Raw genomic sequence first — 20,725 nt, forward strand, 5'->3', positions numbered from 1 at the left:
GAGCCAGTTCCTGCCGGTTCACGTAGGGTTCAGCTGCCTCGGTGGAATGGATGTGCGCTACAGAGCGCTGTAGTAGCTCTTCAGTGCATTGCTGACCAACCTATTCTCAATCCGAGACACTCTATTTAATATAAAAGCAACTGAAATCAAATGTATTTATAAAGCCCTTTTCACCTCATCAGATGTCACAAAGTGCTTATACAGAAACACAGCCTAAAACAGCAAGCAATGCAGATGTAGAAGCACGATAGCTAGGAAAAACTCCCTAGAAAGTTAGGAAACTAGGAACAAACCTAGAGAGGAACCAGGCTCTGATGGGTAGTCAGTCCTCTTCTGGCTGTGCTGGGTGGAGATTATAAATGTGCATGGACATTAAGGCCAGATCGTTCTTCAAAGATGTTCAAACGTACATACAGTACCAGTCAAAAGTTTGGACACCTACTCATTCAAGGGTTTTTCTTTATTTGACTATTTTCTACATTGTAGAATAATAGTGAAGACATCAAAACTATGACATAACACATATGGTATCATGTAGTAACCAATTTATTTTTAACAAATCAAAATATATTTTAGATTCTTCAAAGTAGCCTCCCTTTTCCTTGATGACAGATTTGCAAACTCTTGGCATTCTCTCAACCAGCTTCAGCTGGAATGCTTTTCCAACAGTATCGAAGGATTTCCCACATACGCTGAGCACTTGTTGGCTGCTTGTACTTCACGCTGCGGTCCAACTCCTTCCAAACCATTTCAATTGGTTTGAGGTTGGGTGATTGTGGAGGCCAGGTCACTTGATGCAGCACTCCATCACTCTCCTTCTTGGCCAAATAGCCCTTACACAGCTTGGAGGTGTGTTGGGTCATTGTCCTGTTGAAAAAACAAATGATAGTCCCACTAAGCGCAAACCAGATGGAATGGCGTATCGCTGCAGAATGCTGTAGTAGCAAAGCTGGTCAAGTGTGCCTTGAATTCTATATAAATCACAGACAATGTCACCAGCAAAGCACCCCCACATCATCACACCACCTCCTCCATGCTTCACGGTGGGAACCAGACATGCAGAGATCATCCGTTCACCTACTGTGCGTCTCACAAAGACCCAGCAGTTGGAACCAAAAATCTCAAATTTGGACTCAAACCAAAGGACAGTTTTATTTTTGTCCATTGCTTGTATTTATTGGCCCAAGCAAGCCTCTTCTTCTTATTGGTGTCCTTTAGTATTAGATTCTTTGCAGCAATTCTACTGTGAAGGCCTGATTCACACAGTCTTCTCTGAACAGTTGATGTTGACATGTGTCTGTTACTTGAACTCTGTGAAGCATTTATTTGGGATGCAATTTCTGAGGCTGGTAACTCTAATGAAAAATACTGTCAAAATAAAACATAACAAAAAGTAAGTTTGAATGACACTGAGGGACAGTGTTTTTACAGCTAATGCCGGTTTGCCTGAGGCTGATGTCGTGCAGGTGTTTGTACACATGCATATACACACACACTCATTCAACCGATGGTTGAGGGGCAGCTCTTGGGGAACTGTGTGGGGGATCATGGAGGGCTGATGATGGCCTGTCGGTTGGGAGCTTGGACCGGTGGCTGATGGATCGTTGGTTCAGGTCCCCGTTTTTGACCTTATATGAGATCTGTCGACGTGCCCTTGAGCAGAGTGTTGACGCTGGTTGCTTCAGTGTGTTGCTCTGGATGGGAGTCTGTTAGATGACTAATGTGATGTAGTTGTTGAGCGGCTTCACTGCAAGTATATTGTATGTTTTAAATATTAATACAAAAATTATAAATAAATAAACTAATGAACTTTTCCTCTGCAGCAGAGGTATCTCTGGGTCTTCCTTTCCTGTGGCGGTCCTCATTAGCGCCATGAGAGCGTGTTTAGCACTAACTGAAGTTTATTTAGTGGTTCAGAAAAGCATGCATTAGCTTTGCTGCATCAGTTTTGGACAAAACATTTCAGACTTTTGCAATGTTATGAAGATGCTCGTCAGAAAATATTAACGCAGGCCTCCTTCACTGTTTTATTTGAGATGACTGTACAGCCATCAAGATTAGTTGTCAGATCAAACAGCAGCTGTCTTTGTTTCTTGGGACCTAGAACTATTATCTTTGTTTAGTCCGAGTTTAAAATAAAACAAATTGCTGCCATCTACTTCCTTATATCTGAAACACAGGCTTCCAGGTTAGGCAATTTTAGGGCTTCACCATGTTTCATCGAAATGTACAGCTGTGTGTCGTCCGCATAGCAGTGAAAGTTTAGATTGTGTTTCCGAATGACATCGCCAAGAGGTAAAATATATAGTGACAACAACAGTGGTCCTAAAACGGAACCTTGAGGAACACCAAAACATACAACTGATGTGTAAGTGGACAAACCATCCACAGAGAAGAACTGATATCTTTCAGACAGATAAGATCTAAACCAGGCAAGAACCTGTCCGTGTAGACCAATTAGGGTTTCCAATCTCTCCAAAAGAATGTGTTGATCGATGGTGTCAAAGCGGCACTAAGGTTTGGGAGCACGAGGACAGTCTGGTCTGATGCCATTAAAACGTCCCTTACCACATTCACAAATGCAGTCTCAGTACTATGACTGGATCTAAAACCAGACTGGAACATTTTGTATACATGATTTGTCTTCAGGAAGCCAGTGAGTTGCTGCACAACAGCTTTTCAATGTTTTTTTTCTGGAATGGGAGATTCGATATAGGCCAATAGTTTTTTTTCAAATTTTCCGGGTCACGGTTTGGCTTTTTCAGGCTTTATGACTACCCCTTTTAGTGAGTTTGGTACATATCCGGAGGACAGGGAGCCATTTATTATGTTCAACATAAGAGGGCCAAGCACAGGAAATAGCTCTTTCAGTTGCTTCCTTAGAATAGGGTACTCGGTCCTGGCAGTTCTGTGCCAACTCAGGACAAAACTCAGGAGTTTTGGAGAAATATGCAGATTCAAAGAGGAGTCCGTAATTTGCTTTCTAATGGTCATGATCTTTTCATTTAAGAAGTTAATGAATTCATCACTGCTGAAGTGAAGAGGAATGCTGCTTTTTTAGTTATTTTTGTGAATGTATCAAAAGCACATTTTGGATTGTTTTTAATTCTCCTCAATTAGGTTAGAAAAGAAGGTTGATTGAGCAGCAGTGAGGGCTCTTCGATATTGCACGGTACTGTCTTTCCAAGCTAACACTTCCAGTTTGGTGGAGAGCCAATTGCATAAAACCCTGACCTCAACCCCATCGAACACCTTTGGGTTGAATTGGAACGTCGACTGTGAGCCAGGCCTAATTGCCCAACATCAGTGCCCGACCTCACTTATGCTCCTGTGGCTGAATGGAAGCAAGTCCCCGCAGAAGTTCCAACATCTAGTGGAAAGCCATCCCAGAAGAGTGGAGGCTGTTATAGCAGCAAAAGGGGGGAACATGTTTCATCGGATGATGGACATCCACAAATTAATACATACCAGTAAGAAACGTAACCTATCTGCTCAGACCCCAACCAAGGATTATAAAAAGCTGCGCTATAAATTCCCTTCCAGACTCCCTCCATCTACCCAGTTATCCACCTAACCAAGGATCTATATGTAACCTTGCTTAATACCCTAGATGCAGTCACACCTCTAAAAACATGAATGAAAAAAATAAACAAAAAGAATGTCATTGTATGCTGTAGCATTAAGATTTCCCATTATTGGAACTAAGGGGCCTAGCTCGAACCATGAAAAACAGCCCCAGCCATTATTCCTCCTCTACCAAACTGGGGGCAAGTAGCGTTCTCCTGGCATCCGCCAAACCCAGATTCGTCTGTCGGACTGCCAGACGGTGAAGCGTGATTCATCACTCTAGAGATCGCGTTTCCACTGCTCCAGAATCCAATGCCAGCCAACGCTTGGCATTGCGCATGGTGATCTTAGGCTCATGAAGCTCTCGACGAACCGTTATTGTGTTGACATTGCTTCCAGAGGCAGTTTGGAACTCAGTAGTGAGTGTTACAACCGAAGACAGACACTTTTTATGCACCTTGTGCTTCAGTACTCGGCGGTCCTGTTCTGTGAGCTTGTGTGGTCTACCACTTCGTGGCTGAGCCGTTTTTGCTCCTAGACATTTCCACTTCACAATAACAGAATTTACAGTTGACCGGGGCAGCTCTAGCAGGGCATACATTTGACAAACTGACTTATCCCATGATGGTGCCATGTTGAAAGTTACTGAGCTCTTCAGTAAGGCGAGTCTACTGCCAATGTTTGTCTATGGAGATCGCATGGTTGTGTGCTCGATTTTATACACCTATCAGCAACAGGTGTGGCTGAAATAGGCGAATCCACTAATTTGAAGTGATGTCCACATACTTTTGTATATATAGTGTATGTTACAAATTACAATTCATATTATATGTTATGAATTTGCTTAATGTACAATATGTTACGAATTTGCTAAACTTATGATATGTTACGGGTTAGCTAAAAGGTTTAGGGGAAGGGTTAGCTAACATGCTAAGTATTTGCAAAGTGGATAAAAAGTATTAAGTAGTTGAAAAGTTGCCAATTAGCTAAAATGCTAAAGTTGTCCGTAATGTGACTCAAACTCACAACCTTTGGGTTGCTAGAAGTTGAGGTTATAAGTAACCATCTGTCTTATGTAACAATACTAAAAGCAATAAAATCCTTCTAAATAGAGTAATCATATTTACTTTTACTATGTTACGTCTCATCTATGAGACCAGGCTAGACTGACAAGGAGCAATGCTGCACTACGAACAAAAGCATTTTAGGCGGGAAAGAGGTGCTGCTTGTGCCAACGTTAGAACGCTTAGTCTATCTTTAAATAACTACTTTGTCACTTGGTTAAGATGACTAGCATTTTTTAACAGCAGCATACCTCATCTTGAGGGAAGAAACGCCATCCCTTTATTGGTTATAAGAACATGTCTTATACAAGATTACCAAACTTGAATAGCCTATAGGCGAAGGCTGCCATAGGCTGTATAGGATCTAATTGTGGGTGTAAGTGGGTGTATGCCATAACCTTTGTTAAAGGGCAAAAAGCATACCCCTTGTTGGCTCAAGCATCCAGAAAAGCAACAGCATCATTATCCTACTTTAGTTATTTGTTCACTATCTACCCACCAGAGGGTGCCATTCATGCACATACTCTATCTCCCTATGCAGTACCAATGTGCACCTTCCATTCATCTCCATTAAATACATATACTAAGTCACTCTTCCCCTTATTTGGCAATATTTTCATAACCCAGTCTGAGAGCCAGCACAGTCCTCCCTTAATAGGCAGTGGTTTTCTGCTAGAGTGGGGCTACAGAGACACATGGGAGGGTTATACTGGGTCTTTAACAGCTGCAAGTACTGTCTCTTTAAGAGACAATTTCACCAACTGTAGTTATTTTCAATCTTCAAACTCACAACAAATTGACAATTTCAAGGAAACATTTATTGAGTTTTGATTCACATATTATTCAGACCCGAAATGCTCGAAGACAATTGCAACACCTTACTTACTAAAGGAAACTACTTGGTTGGTTGTTGGTTGTGACATACTGCAATCTAGCATTACTGTGGTTCTGGCTCTAATGCAAGAACAGCTTTCTATAGAGAGTTCAATTGGCTTTCTTTTGCTCACATATTTGTTCTGCTGTCAACGATTCATTTGATAATTTCTGAGTCAGTGAATCCTTACAGGGATAAAACTTACCGTGTCTGATAATACTTAAACAATCACTATTAAAGTAAAAACACTGTCAGCTTCATTGCGGGATATTTCTGTTTCCAGTGCTAACGCCTTAGCTTTAGCTCAGTGAGATAACATTGTCTTCAAAGATGGGGGCTTCAAGCTATTGGGCTTCAAGGTTCCATTCCCTGTTGAATACAGGATACAGTTAACATGTATCAAGATCAAAGTGTAATAAACAGCCTGCTCATGCTAATGTAATACATAAAGTAATTCAAACACACACACACACACACACAGGAGTTGTTCTCAGGGTCAGTGTAATTTGAGTGGCATGAAGCACTTCTGCAGCTGACTTCCCAGCTAACTGGCCGGGCCAAGATCGTTTGTGACACCAGCTGTGCATACCACGCCAAGCCCTTCCAACCACCATATCAGGTCAACGTACAGCCAATACCAATTCACTTCCTCCCCATTCCCCATGGCCCTAACACTAAGATGTTAACAGATCTGAAGGATCTGTATACAGTAGGTGTAAGCAGTGTGGGGGAGCTTCCACCTTACAGACCTGTGAATGGTGTTAGGGCCAAGTACCCACTATTGGGCTGATATACAGAGAGAGATTTTAAAATCAGATGGTGATCATGCTTCATCTTGTTCATATCACTGGGAAAGATTCACTTTCTGTTTGCTTCATTTCCCTAAAGCACACAGCATGCACGGTGCTTTTATTGTGACATTTAGTCAAGTTGTCTTTAAAGGTATAAACCTTTTCACACATGGTATCTGTTTCTCACTTCAATGCTTCCAAAATGTAGCACTAAGCTGACTCAGTTAGCCAGTATGTGTATGGCAGAAGACTCATTGAGGCCATGAATAGCTCTAAATAGTTTGGTGCAGACTGGAGGTCCCCTATTGTTAGCTCCACAGTTCTAAATGGAGAAAGCTTTGCTCAGCAGCTGATGTGAGTAACTAGGGGTAGGAGGGGGATTTGCCCCCACCATAGGAACGTTGAAGCCTGTCTGCTGTGGGACATGACTGAGGCGGATATGAACAAAGCACTTGGGGTTTACAATGACTGGTTCCCTTTATTTGTTCCCTAAATAGAACTGCTAGGAAATCAAGTTCTAACCACAATAGAGGGAGAACGATTAGCAAGCTATTGGAAGTTTACTTCTCTATATTGTCCATTATCACAGTTATACCGTAGGGTGTCTGGAGCTATATCTACTAAGCATTTACACCAGTGTTGTTCTTTATTCATCCAGGAAGTCCCTTAAGGCTTGACACTTCCAATGGAACAAGTTATATTCTAAAAGGTATTCTAAAGGGTATAAAACACAAAAAGTTGAAGGTAAAATAAAGATTAAGAGATGAATAAGGAAAAGTTCACCAAGACATTTTCATGTTTTGTCTTCCATTTGCATTGCACTAGACTAGAGCAGAAGCTTAGAAAATCAGTTTCCCAATGTACTAATCAACACACATCAACCATCAAACATATCATGCCCACAACTGCCCAACATGAATTGAGAAATGTACATACAGATTTGAATATACAGTTGTTCCATTTGATTTCAATCACTTTTTGAACTAAACTTTCTATACATATTTGCCCATGGTAGAAGTGATCAGAAAGTGACTTTCAGGACCTGAATGCAAAAACAATTAGGAGATATATGTGCTCAAAGTTGACCTGTTTTGCATACCCCACCCTCCCGAGTGTCGCAGCAGTCTAAGGCACTGCGTCTCAGTGCAAGATGCGTCACTACAGTCCCTTGTTCGAATCCAGGCTGTATCACATCCGGCCGTGATTTGGAGTCCCATAGGGCAGCGCACAATTGGCCCAGCATCTTCTGGGTTTGGGCGGGGTAGGACATCATTGTACATTTTTAAATTTTTAAATTTTATCTACCATGAGACATCCATGTTTTCATCACTGGAACAATTAAACGGTTAAGTTTGATATAATTTAAAAGCTTACAAACAGAGTTATATTATTATTTGTTTATTTATCATCTTTAATGTCAATTATCTAAAAATGTGTAAAAGACACAGCATACTCTTGTAGACCGGGGGGGGGTCATTTCAATCATAGAAATAGCATTCATAGAATGGACATAGTGGGGCAAAAAAGTATTTAGTCAGCCACCAATTGTGCAAGTTCTCCCACTTAAAAGATGAGAGAGGCCTGTAATTTTCATCATAGGTACACTTCAACTATGACAGACAAAATGAGAAGAAAAAATAATCCAGAAAATCACATTGTAGGATTTTCTATGAATTTATTTGCAAATTATGGTGGAAAATAAGTATTTGGTCAATACCAAAAGTTTATCTCAATACTTTGTTATATACCCTTTGTTGGCAATGACAGAGGTGAAACGTTTTCTGTAAGTCTTCACAAGGTTTTCACACACTGTTGCTGGTATTTTGGCCCATTCCTCCATGCAGATCTCCTCTAGAGCAGTGATGTTTTGGGGCTGTTGCTGGGCAACACAGACTTTCAACTCCCTCCAAAGATTTTCTATGGGGTTGAGATCTGGAGACTGGCTAGGCCACTCCAGGACCTCAAAATGCTTCTTACGAAGCCACTCCTTCGTTGCCCGGGCGGTGTGTTTGGGATCATTGTCATGCTGAAAGACCCAGCCACGTTTCATCTTCAATGCCCTTGCTGATGGAAGGAGGTTTTCACTCAAAATCTCACGATGCATGGCCCCATTCATTCTTTCCTTTACACGGATCAGTCGTCCTGGTCCCTTTGCAGAAAAACATCCCCATTACTAAAAAGTTCTATTTTGGTTTCATCTGACCATATGACATTCTCCCAATCTTCTTCTGGATCATCCAAATTCTCTCTAGCAAACTTCAGATGGGCCTGGACATGTACTGGCTTAAGCAGGGGGACACGTCTGGCACTGCAGGATTTGAGTCCCTGGTGGCGTAGTGTGTTACTGATGGTAGGCTTTGTTACTTTGGGCCCAGCTCTCTGCAGGTCATTCACTAGGTCCCCCTGTGTGGTTCTGGGATTTTTGCTCACCATTCTTGTGATCATTTTGACCCCACGGTGTGAGATCTTGCATGGAGCCCCAGATCGAAGGAGATTATCAGTGGTCTTGTATGTCTTCCATTTCCTAATAATTGCTCCCACAGTTGATTTCTTCAAACCAAGCTGCTTACCTATTGCAGATGCAGTCTTTCCAGCCTGCTGCAGGTCTACAATTTTGTTTCTGGTGTCCTTTGACAGCTCTTTGGTCTTGGCCATAGTGGAGTTTGGAGTGTGACTGTTTGAGGTTGTGGACAGGTGTCTTTTATACTGATAACAAGTTCAAACAGGTGCCATTAATACAGGTAACGAGTGGAGGACAGAGGAACCTCTTAAAGAAGAAGGTACAGGTCTGTAAGAGCCAGAAATCTTGCTTGTTTGTAGTTGACCAAATACTTATTTTCCACCATAATTTGCAAATAAATTCATAACAAAATCCTACAATGTGATTTTCTGGATTTTTTCCCCTCATTTTGTCTGTCATAGTTGAAGTGTACCTATGATGAAAATTACAGGCCTCTCTCATATTTTTAAGTGGGAGAACTTGCACAATTGGTGGCTGACTAAATATTTTTTTGCCCCACTATCCCTTCAGACCACTGCAATTGAGCTGGTACATAATTTAAATTGAATAGAAATATTAACTTCAAAAGATAGATTAACTACAAAGGTGACCGCCGGTCAACCCACCGTTGAATGTCAACTTAAATGGGAATGTATATTCTAGTAACTGTATTTCTATGATTTCAATAGGGTTCCTATGGAAGATTGACACTGTAGATTAAAACAACATTTTCTGATGTGGTGACCTCCAATAATCTTTGTGCTACCATGACACCCAACATGAAAACCCTCTGATGATGTAAAATAGGGTCTAAGCTACAACATAAGTGCATTTTTTTTGGTTGATAATTTAGGTTAAAATAAATTATTAAGTTGTTAGCAAACCTTTCTCGTAAGCTTTTAAATGATACGAGACTCAACCTTTAATCTATTCCAGAAATGAAGGAATGGATGTCTCTTGGTAGGGTGAGGTATGCAAAACTATCGAGCACCTCTATCCCCTAAATGTTTTGGCATTCCAGTCCAAAAAGTTACTTTCTGACCACTTCCACCAGTGTCAAATACGTGTAGAAAGTTTTGTTCAAATCAAAAGGGGTGCAGTCAAAAAGTGATCAAAATCAAATGGAACGACAACATATCACACAATGGAAAACTACACTAGATGAAAACTTAACATACAACACATTCAAAGCCTTTAAAAAGGCTTTATTTCCACTACTGCTTCCGAGACCTCTGGGCATAAAACAGTATACATCAAAACACATGTTAAAAAAATAAATATAATAATAATAAATAAAAATAAATGTTTTTTTACAAACAGGCAACGTTATCCTTACTCATTGAGTTCTTCTTCTTCGTCGTCGAATGTCTCTTCCCCGTCATTAGCCGTGGCCTCCTGGTACTGCTGGTACTCAGACACCAGGTCGTTCATGTTGCTCTCGGCCTCTGTGAACTCCATCTCGTCCATGCCCTCCCCGGTGAACCAGTGCAAGAAGGCCTTGCGGCGGAACATGGCCGAGAACTGCTCCGAGAAGCGCTTGAACAGCTCCTGGATGGCCGTGCTGTTGCCGATGAATGTGGAGGCCATCTTAAGGCCGCGGGGCGCAATGTCACACACGGCCACCTTGACGTTGTTGGGGATCCACTCCACGAAGTAGCTGCTGTTCTTGTTCTGGATGGCCAGCATCTGCTCGTCCACCTCCTTCATGGACATGGTCCCTCGGAAAACAGTGGCCACGGTGAGGTAGCGGCCATGGCGCGGGTCGCAAGCTGCCATCATGTTGCGGGCGTCAAACATTTGCTGAGTGAGTTCGGGCACTGTCAGGGCGCGATACTGCTGGCTCCCCCGGGCGGTTAGTGGTGCAAAGCCAGGCATGAAGAAATGTAGGCGGGGAAAGGGCACCATGTTGACGGCCAGTTTGCGAAGGTCGGCGTTGAGCTGGCCAGGGAAGCGCAGTGAGGTGGTCACACCGCTCATGGTGGCCGACACCAGGTGGTTGAGGTCCCCGTAAGTGGGTGTGGTCAGTTTTAGGGTACGGAAGCAGATGTCGTAGAGCGCCTCGTTGTCAATGCAGTATGTCTCATCCGTGTTCTCCACCAGCTGGTGCACAGAGAGCGTGGCGTTGTACGGTTCGACCACCGTATCAGACACCTTGGGTGAGGGCATGACGCTGAACGTGTTCATGATGCGGTCGGGGTACTCCTCACGGATCTTGCTGATGATCAGGGTGCCCATGCCAGAGCCTGTGCCCCCACCCAGGGAGTGGGTGAGCTGGAAGCCCTGGAGACAGTCACAGTGCTCACACTCCTTCCTCACCACATCCAGCACAGAGTCTACCAGCTCTGCTCCCTCAGTGTAGTGGCCCTTGGCCCAGTTGTTCCCCGCACCAGTCTGCCCTGCAAGGACAGCAAAAAGGGATGACAATGTTCAGTTAAATCCTACACCCCATCCCTTAGGCAAGAATGTAGGTTGAGTCTGGCATTTGTACAAGCTTCATATTCTGTCAAATAGTTTTCCATTGTCTCCCCGTAGCTGCTAATGAAAAGGTAAATGACTAAGGCCATGTATCATGCATCTCCTGACAACTTCTGCCTGGACCGCCCCACTTGATTAATCCCAATCTTCATTAGATCATGCAATGGAAAACTTCAAAAAAATTAAATGAGTGTTTCTTATTGGACAAACCTAGGTAGTCCCTCCCTGTTTCACTCAGCTTTTTTTTAAACATTTGATGCCTAATGGTGCCTAATGACTATATCCACCTCCTGAAGAATACTGCTGGCACCACCACACTTGAACCCAGGTAGGAATGTTTGTACAGGGACTTCGAACAGAAGAAAACTGTCTGTGAGGGACTTCCTTGACTTGTCCAATGAGAAACTCTCATTTCTGTTCTCAATTGCAGAACATTTTAAAATGTTTTCCATTTGTGTGCCCTAATGAAAATAACTGGACTAGGACATCATATAGATTATGATGCGTGCTGATTGAACGATTTAATTCATAACTGTAGATCACTTAATTCCATTTTGTTTTTGTATGACAATCATGTGTAGTTTAGAGTCACCTGTCATATCTTTGGTTTGTACTAGACACAACACAAGATAGCATGCAAGTCCTTGATGTAGATTGACAATCAGTTATTATGTCTGTAGAGGATCCCATTTTAACAGCCTCACATATTCACGTTTACCTCACATATTGCCCATTCAAGTAAGCTTAAACAGTCTGTATATGCTGCTATCAAATCCTTGAAAGATTTCCCTATCGTTACCAATTAGAGATGGGTGAAAACGTGCAACTAAAGTAAATACCCTCCTAAAAAACAACCTGCCATCCATTTTGAGAGCACTGTTCAGAACCAAAACATCCATTGCTTTGATGCCATGGCTCATCTAGGGAGCTTTCAGGGGCTTTGTGTTATAAACTTGATCAATTCTGATCCCCAGGGCCCAGTTTTTCAAAAGGTATCGGATTTAGACAATCGGGTTTAATTGGGTTTTTCAAAACTAAAAATGTGGATTCTGATCCTGCAGGTATGGATTTGGATTTTGTAATCCAATTTGACATTTAAATCAGGATTAAATGTCGTTTTTTTGCGTTTTTCAAAGGTGATTTAGGATAGTTTTTATGCCGAAAATCAGGATTATCTTCATCCCACTGGATGGCTGGATTCAGGTTGTATTTAGAAAGGTTAAAAGCACTACAACCAAGACATTGCAATGAAACTAAGGAAAGGGTAAAAAAAACAGTATTACATTTGAAAACCAAAGGTTAATTGGGTTAAATTGACAGCAGTTTAGGTATGTGGTCAGTTGTTATATTGAAAAGTATCAAATAAATGTATGTACTTACTTGTAAGTTATATGCAGGCTAATTTATTTTTTATTTCTATCTCAGGTACCTTTATTTGTGTAGTTTACTCCTCTCTGTTTCCCTATGACAGTGTAGAAGTAGTACCATAACCTGTCCAGTAGATGGCAAGGTGTAGGTTTGTTCGAAACACTGAGAATCCATATTCTGTGATCTTGATATTGTGGTATCTGGATCAGAATGATATTTCCGATTATGTTCTGAAAAACTGGCTCAAAAACAGCCAGCACGATCTGATCCTGGATTGCAAAAAAGACAAATACTCATTCTGATCCAGATTAAAAGTTTTTCAAAAACTGGGCCCAGTAGACCTCACGTGACCGCCGCAAAACCTCATGCTGTGTGTCCTTGATATTGAAGAAACAATGAAAACACTTAATGGTACACATACCTAAAAACAGCCATTTTGAATCAGTAGGGAAAAAAATGTGTTTGCTACATAGAGACAAAATAAGCCATATAATAGGATATTATAAATGCTCTAAGATGCATATAATACCTAATAACAATGCATTATTTAGCTGTTGACTTTAAGTAAAGTGTTACAGTGTCCACTTACCGAAGATAAAGTTGTCAGGTCTGAATAGCTGTCCAAAAGACCCCGACCGGACACTGTCCATGGTCCCAGGTTCCAGGTCCACAAGGATTGCTCTGGGGACATACTTGTGTGCTAGAAAAAAGACAACCAAACACCTATACAGATTGGAATACATTTCAAATGTATCTGAATGCATGGTATTCTACTGTAGTCTGTTTCACAAGCAAGACTTTGTCAGGTATGCCTATAACCTATTACCTAAAATACATTCCTTATTTTAGGCCTCAAGGAATTGCCAACAACCTGATAACATTTCCCTTTTCAATGCGGCCTGCCATCTTTCCCTCACACTGAATATTTCAGTCCTAACTAACACCAACTTTAAAGGCTGAATGAATACAAAAGGTGTACATAGATGCGTCAGAAATAATGTATTCACATCATGCTATACGAAACAGCCTGGTCTCAAAGACTATACTTAACATAGTAAGTAACAATCTAAGCAACATAAAAAAAAGCGATAGATTTTTGCATTGGATGCATCTCAATCCACCGCATCCGCCTGTATTGCACTTCCGCATCTGCGGTGAAAGGAAGTAGAGCTAGAGAGGTGTTTGTCAGGCTATCGGACGTCCCAAAAATCGGACTTCTCACGAAAACGTCTGTAGCGTCCGAACGGTTTTGCTCAACGACCCCCACAGGCGTCAGTTGACTCGTCTGACGTCGGTACCGTCGATGTGCCAACTTCTGTTTGTAACGTCCGAAAAGTTTGGGCTACACACTAATCTCCCCTAATGTCAAAGGGAAATTCTCACAAACACGATGGTGTTCCCAGTTTCGACCCCCATAAGTGTCACCTGAGTTGTCGAAAGGTCAAAAAAAATAATGGAAGAATGAAGATCGTTTTGTGCCTACCCAAAAAATGGGCTAAATAAATATCCCAGCAAAAAAAGAAACTCACTTTCAACTGCGTTAATTTTCAGCAAACTTAACATGTGTAAATATCTGTATGAACATAAGATTCAATAACTGAGATATAAACTGGACATGTTCCACTGACATGTGACTAACAGAAATTGAATAATGTGTCCATGAACGGGGGGTTCAAATTAACAGTTAGTATCTGGTGTGGTCACCCGCTCATTAAGTACTACAGTGCATCTCCTCCTCATGGACTGTTCCAGATTTGCCAGTTCTTGCTCTGAGATGTTACCCCACTCTTCCACCAAGTCACCTGCAAGTTCCCGGACATTTGGGGGGGGGTAAATGTCCCTAGCCCTCACCCTCCGATCAAACAGGTCCCAGACGTGCTCAATGGGATTGAGATCCGGGCTCTTCGCTGGCCATGCAGAACACAGACATTCCTGTCTTGCAGGAAATCACACACAGAACGAGCAGTATGGTTGGTGGCATTGTCATGCTGGAGGGTAATGTCAGGATGAGCCTGGAGGACGGGTACCACATGAGGGAGGAGGATGTCTTCGATGTAACGCAAAGGGTTGAGATTGCCTGCAATGACAACAAGCTCAGTTCGATGATGCTGTGACACACAGCCCCAGACCATGACGGACCCTCCACCTCCAAATCGATCCCGCTCCAGAGTACAGGCCTCGGTGTTACGCTCATTCCTTCGACGATAAATGCGAATCCGATCATCACCCCTGGTGAGACAAAACTGCGACTCGTCAGTGAAGAGCACTTTTTGCCAGTCCTGTCTGGTCCAGCGACGGTGGGTTTGTGCCCATAGGCGACGTTGTTGCAGGTGATGTCTGGTGAGGACCTGCCTTACAACAGGCCTACAAGCTCTCAGTCCAGCCTCTCTCAGCCTATTGTTGACAGTGTGGGTACTGATTAAGGGATTGTGCGTTCCTGGTGTAACTCGGGCAGTTGTTGTTGCCATCCTGTACCTGTGCCGCAGGTGTGATGTTCGGATGTACCGATCCTGTGCAGGTGTTGTTACACGTGGTCTGCCACTGCGAGGATGATCAGCTGTCTGTCCTGTCTCCCTGTAGCGCTGTCTTAGGCGTCTCACAGTACGGACATTACAATTTATTTCCCTGGCCATATCTGCAGTCTTCATGCCTCCTTGCAGCATGCCTAAGGCACGTTCACACAGATGAGCAGGGACCCTAGGCATCTTTCTTTTGGTGTTTTTCAGAGTCAGTAGAAAGGCCTCTTTAGTGTCCTAAGTTTTCATAACCGTGACCTTAATAGCCTACCTTCTGTAAGCTGTTAGTGTCTTAACGACTGCCCCACTGCTGCATGTTCATTAATTGTTTATGGTTCAGCATGGGAAACCGTGTTTAAACCATTTACAATGAAGATCTGTGAAGTAATTTGGATTTTTACGAAATATCTTTGAAAGACAGGGTCCTGAAAAAGGGACGTTTCTTTTTTTGCTGAGTTTATATATAAAGACATACATACATACACAGTTGAAGTCGGAAGTTTACATACAACCACTCCATAAATGTCTTGTTAACAAACTATAGTTTTGGCAAGTCGGTTAGGACATCTACTTCATGCATGACACAAGTAATTTTTCCAACAATTGTTTACAGACAGGTTATTTCACTTATAACTCACTGTATCACAATTCCAGTGGGTCAGAAGTTTACATACACTAAGTTGACTGTGCCTTTAAACAGCTTGTAAAATTCCAGAAAATTATGTCATGGCTTTAGAAGCTTCCGATGACTCAATTGAGTCAATTGGATGTGTACCTGTGGCTGTATTTCAAGGCCTACCTTCAAACCCAGGGCCTCTTTGCTTGAAATCATGGGAAAATCAAAAGAAATCAGCCAAGACCTTAGGAAAAAAAATGGTAGACCTCCACAAGTCTGGATCATCTTTGGGAGCAATTTCCACACACCTGAAGGTACCAAGTTCATCTGTACAACCAATAGCACCCAAGTATAAACACCATGGGATCACACAGCCGTCATACCACTCAGGAAGGAGACGCGTTCTGTCTCCTAGAGATGAACGTACTTTGATTTGCACTTTTCGCACCAATCTCAGAACAACAGTAAAGGACCTTGTAAAGATGGAGGAAACAGGTACAAAAGTATCCATATCCACAGTAAAATGAGTCCTATATCGACATAACCTGAAAGGCCGCTCAGCAATTAAGAAGCCACTGCTCCAAAACCACCATAAAAAAGACAGACTACCGTTTGCAACTGCACATGGGGACAAATATTGTACTTTTTGGAGAAATGTCCTCTGGTCCGATTGAAAAAATAGAACTGTTTGGCCATAATGACCATCGTTATGTTTGGAGGAATAAGGGGGTGGCTTGGAAGCCGAACACTATCCCAACCGTGAAGCACAGGGGTGGCAGCATCATGTTGTGGGGGTGCTTTGCTGAAGGAGGGACTGGTGCACTTCACAAAATAGATGTCACCATGAGGCAGGAAAAATATGTGGATATATTTAAGCAACATCTCAAGACATCAGTCAGGAAGTTAAAGCTTGGTCGCAAATGGGTCTTCCAAATGGACAATGACCCCAAGCATACTTCCAAAGTTGTGGCAAAATGGCTTAAGGTCAACAAAGTCAAGGTATTGGAGTGGCCATCAAAGTCCTGACATCAAGCCTATAGAAAAAGCGTGTGTGAGCAAGAAGGCCTACAAACCTGCCTCAGTTACACCAGCCCTGTCAGGAGGAATGGGCCAAAATTCACCCAACTTACTGTGGGAAGCTTGTGGAAGGCTAACCGAAACGTTTGACCCAGGGGAAACATTTATTTAATCAATTTTAGAATAAGACTGTAATGTAAGAAAATATGGAAAAGTCAAGGGTTCTGAACACTTTTGAATGCACAGTATATTTACGAGCTTTCTTATATCTCCTAGATATAGGACAGACACTTCAAGAGCTTGTTTCTTATGATTTTTGTTTTTGCCATTCATGAATGGGTTATTCAATGCATTTCTCTGGGCTATAGTAGTAAAAGGCTAAATTCAATATTATATCAAATCATTTGTTCATATATATTTTTTGGTACCTAAAGGAGTCCTTAATTCAATAGCTAAATGATCCATAGTATGACCATCTTAAAATAATTCCATTGTTAGAATCCCCCCATTGTCGTGCTATTCCTCCGCGTCATCCTTAAGTTTCAGCGTGATAATGCACGGCTCCATGTTTCAAGGATCTGTACACAATTCCTGGAAGCTGAAAATGTCCCAGTTCTTCCATGGCCTGCATTCTCACCCATTGAGCATGTTTGGAATGCTCTAGATCGACGTGTACGACAGAGTGTTCCAGTTCCCGCCAATATCCAGAAACTTCGCACTGCCATTGAAGAGGAGTGGGACAACATTCCACAGGCCACAATCAACAGCCTAATCAACTCAATGCGAAAGAGATGTGTCACGCTGCACGAGGAAAATGGTGGTCACACCAGATGTGGACTGGTTTTCCTATCCACAGCCCTACCTTTTTTGTTAAAGGTATCTTTGACCAGATGCATATCTGTATTCCCACTCATGTGAAATACATAGATTATGACATAATGAATTCATTTCCATTTACTAATTTCATTATATGAACTGTAACTCATAGCATTTTTTAAATTGTTCCATGTTGCGTTTATTTTTGTTCAGTTTAATTGGAGTGTTCCGGATTGACATTTACTGTTACGTCTACCACTGAGTTCAGGTTGCAGCAAAAGGTGGCAAAAGGGTTATGGCAATTTATCAAAGCACCAGAAGTAATGACCCTGTAGCAGGCCATGAGTGCGCTTATGTTAAATGCTCTATGCCTTTAACAATTGGGAACAACTTGGAAGCATGATGACTCATTCTACCACAGACACACTTACCGGACGCTTCGTTGTAGTACACATTAATCCTGTCGATTTGAAGCGATGAGTCACCCACATAGTTTCCTGCCGGATCGATGCCGTGTTCATCGCTGATAACTTCCCAAAACTGTCGAGTTATCAACGTGAGGAAAAAAAGGTTACAGTTAAATATCCTAAAGTTATCAAGGCATCATGAAAAAACGATTGGACATTGTGCATCCTTCGGTCTTATTTGATGACTGAAGCACACTCCGCTGCTGAAATTGATAAGACTCGCACAGCGCGAATTTCATGGCACTCCATGGCTGAACGCTAGGAACCGTTATGAAGTAATTATAGGCTATATAGATTTGTAATTAAGCGATAGCAATTTACATTTTCAAAAGGCAAAGTCGCAGCCTATGACCCAAAGCATGGGGTCATATGCTATACAACACTGGCCTACAATTAGCCTATAATTTGTCACATCAGCTTCTAAAAAATTGGGCTAATGCCACACACGGTATTTTCGGAGTTAAAAGACATTCCGATCATTCGTCATCCGTTGTCATTCATCTGCTAACGGATGATTCCCATTGAAAAAACAGTGGCGGCAGTAACAAAAAATATTGGACAAAATCCGTGTGCGGATGGCATAATAAAGTTAAGAAATTGTTATTCTTCACAAAACATGCAAGGTGTTAATTCAAATGAAAAAGTAATTCAGTTCAATAGTCTCTACTTGCCTTGGTGCCAATCTGATTCCCACATTGTCCGGCTTGTATGTGAACTATTTCTCTCATTCTGTCTGTGTGCAAGGGTGTCTTGGCGGCTGGAGTGTGTATGCAGCCTGGTAAACTCAACTGATTAGCAGGCGCGCTAAATTCCTGTTCACCTCTGCCGAACTTCTACGCCCAGTAGGGCTGGACAAGTGAATGACACCCCAGCTGTGCAATAAAATAGTGAACCGTTATTTTCCATCACATCTCCGTTCTCACAAGAGAAGTATATTATCAGGCTTAGTTTGTTGAAATAATGTATCAATTCAATTGTGACTTACGATGAAAATGTAGGCTACTAAATCATTGTGGAATAATTAGAGTAGCCGAGGCTATATTCGCTTTAGGTCTTGCACCATTTCAAGTGTTAAAGTTAGAAGTTGAGCTCACTACACTCATTCATTATGAGTGTAGTTCACTTGGGTACAAAAATATCAAAATACACATAATATACCTTCAGGAGGTATGATATGATCTAACATGGTACTGTTTGGTACATTTTAGGGTACATTTTTGTACCCAATATTTTGAATATAAAAAAGGTATAATTATTGGGGGCGTGGTTTTGTTATTTTTGGCCACCCGTGAGTTGAAGTGTTGTACCAGTTTAAGTGGTCTACTGTTATCTTGCAAGTTTGAGCATGTCTGCTGACAGTTCTGTAATCTTTATATAGACTTATGTAATTTTGTAGCAAGCTTAACCCAACACTGAGCAACTTAGTCAAGTACAGACCTCTTGGTGTAATGGTTAAGGCGTTGACTTGACCCAGGTTTGAATCCCGGTTGGGGCTACCCTCTGAATTTGCTACGTTGATGTCAGAAGTGGGATGGTGAAGTGTAAGGGTCTTAAGTTAATATTTGCCACTTAAAAAGGTACAAACTGCAAAAAGGTACAATGGACGTACCTTACATGGTGTGACAAGAAACCCATCACACAAAGGCAGTACATGTTGCACATGTGAAGCGTTTCAGGATACTAGGTGTATGTCGCAAGTCACAACTCTGGAACTTTCCTGTTTCCTTAATAACAAACTTGGATGCCATATGTAAATACGAATAAAATGGTTAAATTACGAGCCTTGTTGGTTAAGCCACAGAATAAGGTAGCTACCGTCCCACTAGCCATGATTGGCTGAGATAATGAGTGGGCTGGACATGTCGAGAGAGGAGTTCAGATTGGTCTGCCAAATAGAAGGCTTCTGTCTATTTGAGCTGGTCAGTCTGCGTTGGTAATCCTGTCAAACGCAGCTTTTTTTGATGTATCGTGTAGTGGAGCTGCATAAGTGTTGCTCTCCACTTTCTGGAGAATCGAGTTTTGAAATCAGTGGAATTAGAGTATGATAGCTAAAGAGATGAAGAAAAATAAAATGGTTATCCGGACTATTTGCATTGTGTGCCACCTCAATAAGCCTGACTAACAGGTGTCTGTATATAGCCTTGCTACTCTTTTTTTCAAATGTCTTTTTACGGTTTTATTTCCTTACTTACCTACACACACACTTTTTTCCCCCTGCACCATTGGTTTGAGCCTGTAAGTAAGCTTTTCACTCACCTGTTGTATTCGGCGCACGTGACAAACTGATTTGAAAACACTCGTCTACGGATTACATCTTCAAACTAAGGGCATCTGTGACAGGGAAACGCGTCCATCATGCATGATGTTGTATAGAGGTAAGATAGTCGAGCTAGCTACATTTTCAGATACACATTCTAATTGACAGAAAGTGGTTTCATTTCAAGCTAAAGTATACTGTTAGCTGGCTGGCTCCCTAGCTAACGTGACGTGTATGACATTATTCGTATCCCAAAGCCATTTGCTTTGCTAGTTAGAGCCTAGCAAGCTAACATTGAACCTGGTTGGTATGCTCCCAGCAGATTCATGCAGGGTAGTAGTGCCAAATCAGGTCGTTATGTTCATTGTTGTTTAACTTTAGCCGGCCAGCTCGTTAG

The 20,725-nt window shown here is 42.0% G+C and overlaps 1 protein-coding gene across 1 annotated transcript; it reads right to left on the minus strand.

Moving 5' to 3' along the window:
- Nucleotides 1-5,427: 5,427 nt before the first annotated feature.
- tubb6 (tubulin, beta 6 class V) lies at nucleotides 5,428-18,899 on the minus strand. Its single transcript, XM_029661573.2, has 5 exons — nucleotides 18,743-18,899; nucleotides 18,036-18,144; nucleotides 13,229-13,339; nucleotides 10,133-11,192; nucleotides 5,428-5,874 (listed from the first exon to the last, which is right to left on the minus strand). The coding sequence occupies exons 1-5, from the start codon at nucleotides 18,797-18,799 to the stop codon at nucleotides 5,850-5,852; spliced, it is 1,362 nt and encodes a 453-aa protein (XP_029517433.1). The 5' UTR covers nucleotides 18,800-18,899; the 3' UTR covers nucleotides 5,428-5,849.
- Nucleotides 18,900-20,725: the final 1,826 nt, after the last annotated feature.

The sequence above is a fragment of the Oncorhynchus nerka genome, linkage group LG6 (genome assembly GCF_034236695.1).
Source record: "Oncorhynchus nerka isolate Pitt River linkage group LG6, Oner_Uvic_2.0, whole genome shotgun sequence".
NCBI classification, from domain to species: domain Eukaryota; kingdom Metazoa; phylum Chordata; class Actinopteri; order Salmoniformes; family Salmonidae; genus Oncorhynchus; species Oncorhynchus nerka.

Coding starts and splice junctions, on each gene's coding strand:
- tubb6 (XM_029661573.2), bottom strand. CDS start 18,799: ATGAGAGAAATAGTTCACATACAAGCCGGACAATGTGGGAATCAGATT. Junction 18,145..18,742: donor GGAATCAGATTGGCACCAAG/GCAAGTAGAGAC, acceptor ATAACTCGACAG/TTTTGGGAAGTTATCAGCGA. Junction 13,340..18,035: donor GTACTACAACGAAGCGTCCG/GTAAGTGTGTCT, acceptor TCTTTTTTCTAG/CACACAAGTATGTCCCCAGA.